The sequence below is a fragment of the Theropithecus gelada genome, chromosome 8 (genome assembly GCF_003255815.1).
Source record: "Theropithecus gelada isolate Dixy chromosome 8, Tgel_1.0, whole genome shotgun sequence".
Lineage (NCBI taxonomy): Eukaryota > Metazoa > Chordata > Mammalia > Primates > Cercopithecidae > Theropithecus > Theropithecus gelada.
In genome coordinates this window covers 37,008,881-37,013,627 of record NC_037676.1, presented here as the reverse complement: position 1 = coordinate 37,013,627, position 4,747 = coordinate 37,008,881, and the positions used below count along the sequence as shown (strand labels likewise).

General features: G+C 40.5%; 1 protein-coding gene across 5 annotated transcripts in view; it reads right to left on the bottom strand.

Moving 5' to 3' along the window:
• The window catches only part of ASH2L (ASH2 like, histone lysine methyltransferase complex subunit), a 38,887-nt gene that overhangs the window by 10,743 nt on the left and 23,397 nt on the right, over positions 1-4,747 (bottom strand). For all 5 annotated transcript variants that reach the window (XM_025395063.1, XM_025395066.1, XM_025395064.1 and 2 more), the window contains 2 exons: positions 3,992-4,159; positions 3,505-3,698 (listed from right to left, as the gene is read on the bottom strand). In XM_025395063.1, coding sequence (XP_025250848.1) covers positions 3,505-3,698; positions 3,992-4,159 — 362 coding nt within the window. The remainder of the gene's footprint in view (positions 1-3,504; positions 3,699-3,991; positions 4,160-4,747) is intronic.

The window sequence follows — 4,747 nt, the reverse complement described above, 5'->3', positions numbered from 1 at the left end:
CCAGACAAATATATGACATTAATTTTAAAAATTTCAATTTCTTAACATATATATGTATTAAACATGGTTAGAAAAAAAGAATTCCCAAGATATACAAGCATATAAAATGAGTCTCTCTCTCTCTCTTACTATGCCCCTTATCCTCAGTTTCCCCTGCAAAAAGTAATCACCGTTCCAGTGTCCTTGTATCCTTCCAGAGAATCCAGGCATATATTGTCTTCAAAATTAAAAAACACACGTGGCTGAGCGCAGTGGTTCACGCTTCTAATCCCAGCATTTTGGGAGGCTGAGGCAGGCAGATCACATGAGGCCAGGAATTCGAGACCAGCCTGGCCAACATGGCGCAACCCCGTCTCTACTAAAAATATAAAAATTAGCTGGGCGTGGTGGTGCACGCCTGTAATCCTGGCTACTTAGGAGGCTGAAGCAGGAGAATTGCTTGAACCTGGGAGGCGGAGGCTGCAGTGTGCCGAGACTGCATACCACTGCATTCCAGCCTGGGTGACAGAACGAGACTCTCTCAAAATAAAACACCAGATAAACATACGAAAGAAAAAAAAAAAAAAGAAAGAAAGAAAAAAAAGGCCCAAAAAGCCATACAAATAGTAACATATTATAGGTTTTGTCTTGCATCTGAGTTTTTAACTTGGCAACTACATTAGAGACCATTTTATAATCAGTATATATGTGGATTTTGAATAGATCCATAGTAGCCTGTCATGTGGACATATCACTAAAATTTATTTATTTATTTATTTATTTATTTATTTATTTATTTTTGAGACAGTCTTGTTCTCTGTCACCCAGGCTGAAGTTCTCTGGCACGATCTTGGCTCACTGCAACCTCTGTCCTCTAGGCTCAAGTAGACTTAAGATTCTCATGCCTCAACCTCTTGAGTAGCTGAGATTACAGGTGTGTGCCATCACACCCAACTAATTTTTGCATTTTTTGTAGAGACAGGGTTTCACCATGTTGCCCAGGCTGGCCTCGAGCTCCTGGCCTCAAGTGATTTGCCTGCCTTGGCCTCCCAAGCATGGAGCCACAGTGCCTGGTCAAAAAATTTGTTTTTTTCCAATTAAAAAAAAAAAAAAATTTTTTTGTAATGTAAATGAATCATTGAAAAAACTCCTACAGAATCCTTTAAGTGCAGACCTCTGTGTTCTGTAAAACCAGGCATTAGTGTGGTATATATTTAAAGAGTTCCAGAAGGCAGGATGGTACAATAAGAGTCAGTAGTGTGATATAATCAATAAAAATGAGACTGTAGGCTGCTTATTATTAGAATAAACTCAGAGTACTTTCACTATCAAATTTAAAGAGTTACTCTAAAGCTATGATAACCAAGACACTGTGATACGGGCATAAAAGACAAGAAATAGATCACTGAAATACAGAGCTCTAAAGTAAACCTTTCCTTAACACAAACATCTGATTTTCAATAAAGGCATCAAAGAAATCCAGTGGAGAAAGGAAAGAGTTAACATATGGTGCTGGGATAATTGTGTAATCATATGGAAAAAAAATTAATTTCCATACTATATGTAAAAATTAATGTGGCCAGGCACAGTGGCTCATGCCTATAATCCCAGCACTTTGGGAGGCCGAGGCAGGTGGATTATCTGAGGTTAGGAGTTCAAGACCAGCCTGACCAACATGGTGAAACCCTGTCTCCACTAAAAATACAAAAATTAGCTGGGTGTGGTGGCGGGTGCCTGTAATCCCAGCTAATCGGGAGGCTAAGGCTGGAGAATTGCTTGAACCTGTGAGGCGGAGGTTGCAGTGAGCCAACATCGTGCCATTGCACTCCAGCCTGGGCAACAGAGCGAGACTCCATCTACAGAAAAAAAAAAAAAAAAAATTAATCCAAGGTAAATTAGAGACCTATGTGTAAAAGCTAAAACCATAATATTTTCAAAGGAAAACATGGAAGAATATCTTCATGACTGGGAGTAGCCAAAGATTTTGTTTTAATTCATGGAAAGAAATAACTATAAAAGAAAAATTTGATAAATTAGACTTCATAAAAATTAAAACTTTGGTTCCTCAGAAGACACTATTAAGTGCAGTGACTCATACCTATAATCCTAGCATTTTGGGAGGCTGAGGCAGGCAGACTGCTTGAGCCCAGCAGTTCAAGACCAGCCTGGGCAACATGGAAAAAAAACCCCAAAAAAACCCTGTTTCTACCAAAAAAATTTAAACTTAAAAAAAAAAATGAACAGACAAGTCTCAGAATAGCAATATTAACAGGCAAAATATTTGAAGAGAAACTTCACAAAAAAACAGATGAGTGGCTAAAAAGCACATGAAAAATGTCCAGTATGTCATCAAAGAAATGCTAATTTAACTCACAATGAGATATTACTATACACCCATCAAAATGGCTACAATTAAGTTGACAGACAATCATAAATGTCAGCAACTAAAACTCTCATACATGGTGGGAAAAGAGTTTGGCAATTTCTTATAAAGCTGAATATGTAACTATCCAATGATCCAAAATGACTTGTACAAGAATATTCATAGCATCTTGTTCATAGTAGCCCCAAACCTGAGACGGCCCAAGTGTCTGTCAGTAGGAAAACGCATAAACACACTGGGGCACATTCATGCAATGCAGTACTATCCTGCACTGAAAAGGGTGTGCAGATATACACGGCAACATGGACGACTCTCAAAAGCCAGATGTAAAAGACCACAGACTGCATGAGCCCATTTAAGTTCAAGAAGAGGTAAAAATTAAAGTATAGTGGGAAAGAAAGCTAAAACAGTGGTTGCCTCTATGTGGGGTTGGGGACTAACTGGGAAAAGGCAGGCGGAAACTTCCTGAGGTGATGGTAAGTGTCTACATCTCTTTTTTTGGGGGAGTACAGTGGTGTGATCACAGCTCACTATAACCTTGAACTCCTGGGCTGAATTATCTTCCCATCTCAGCTTTTCAAGTAGTTGGGACTATAGGCACCCATTGCCATGCCCTACTAATTTTTTTAGTCTTTTGTAGAGATGGGATCTTGTGATGTTACCCAGGCTGGTCTTGAACTCGTGGGCTCAAGCAATCCTCCCAGCTTGGCCTCCCAAATTGTTGGGATTATAGGCATGAACCATCATGCCTGGTGGATCCTACATTTCAACAGGAGTTTAGGTCAAACTCAACGCTCAGTGAATATACACTTAAAATTTGTATACTTCATTTTACATAAATTTTGTATCAAAAGAATGAATTAAACAGGTTGAACTCTAGTTTATGTATCCTGAAGTACTTAGTGAAGTGTCCTGATGTCTATTTTCTCTGCAGTGCACTAAAAAAAGACAAATGATAGATGGGTAGAAGAATGAATGGATGACTATTTGTGTACTGATTGTTATTCTGAAAATGTCATAACAGGTTAGGAAAAAACGTGAGCTGTGGGTCAGCTCCTAAGAGATCACGCAAGCCGCAGAGATAAGCACTGGCTGCCACAGATCTTCAAAGCCAGGAATCTGCCGGGGGAGGACAAACTCACCTTATCTTTGTATGTATCTGGCAATGACTTGGCCGTCTCTGTGTCTTCAGGAAGATTAATATAAAATCCCAAGATGTCTCCCTGTCCATAGCCAGAAGAGTAGTGTTTGCCAATGGACTGGTGGAACTTGGTTCCCTTTTTGCTCCGCCAAGAATAGCTAAATTTATCATAACCTAAAGGAGCTTGAAGATTACCTGTCCCAATAAAAAGATACACAGGAAGTCAGAAGATTGCAAGTCAAATCTGGTTTGCTGATGGAAAAAGATCCTATTCATGGTTTTTGGTTAATTTTGTAAAATTGCTTAGAAACTTTCTCACAAGCAAAGAGTTACAAAAATATCCCAGGAATTGCAAACCAGCTCAACTCTCAGGAACTGAATTCTATGCCCACAATCTGGTAAACTCAACAGCCTTGAAGCCTTAGCCCTTGGCCAGATGGTCTATCCTCTCTATCTGCTGTGATGTCCATATTAAGGCCCCAGCTTACCTAGGGGTTGGGACCAACCCAGTCTGGCAGCGGTATCTGGTGGCATCTCATCCACGGTGATTTCAAAGTACCAGGCACCTTTCCGAACTCCATGAGAGGCCCTCACCATAGAGTAACCTTTCTCTCCAACCACAGTCAGCCGGTCATCTGAGATCTTTAACTGGGGAGCTGTGGTGAGAGATTAAAACAAGGCCTGCAATTTATTTGAGGTTCTTGGGGACAATTGCTACAAAAATATTAGTCCAATAAAACAAAATTTAAAAATCACAAATATCAGGTCAGGTGTTTGAGGAGTTTAAAAATCTCAACATAAGATACTGGCAAAGAATGAGAAAGCAACAAAAAAGAGAAAGTTGTTAGGTTACCTAGTTTTTATTCCATGTGATTATCCTTCCTTTTCGAGATAGAGTCTCGCTCTGTCGCCCAGGCTGGAGGGCAGTGGTGTGATCTCAGCTCACAAACTTCACCCCCTGGGTTCAAGCAATTTTCCTGCCTCAGTCTCCTGAGTAGCTGGGATTACAGGCGCATGCCACCACGCCCGGCTCGTTTTTGTATTTTTAGTAGAGACAGGGTTTCACCATGTTGGTCAGGCTGGTCTTGAACTCCTGACCTCGTGATCTGCCCACCTTGGCCTCCCAAAGTGTTGGAATTATAGGCGTGAGCCACTGCACCTGGCTTTTTTTTTTTTTTTTTTTTTTTTAAGGGGGAACCCCCATTTAGTTCTTTGGGTTGGCTCAAACCCCCGGGCCCCAAGTC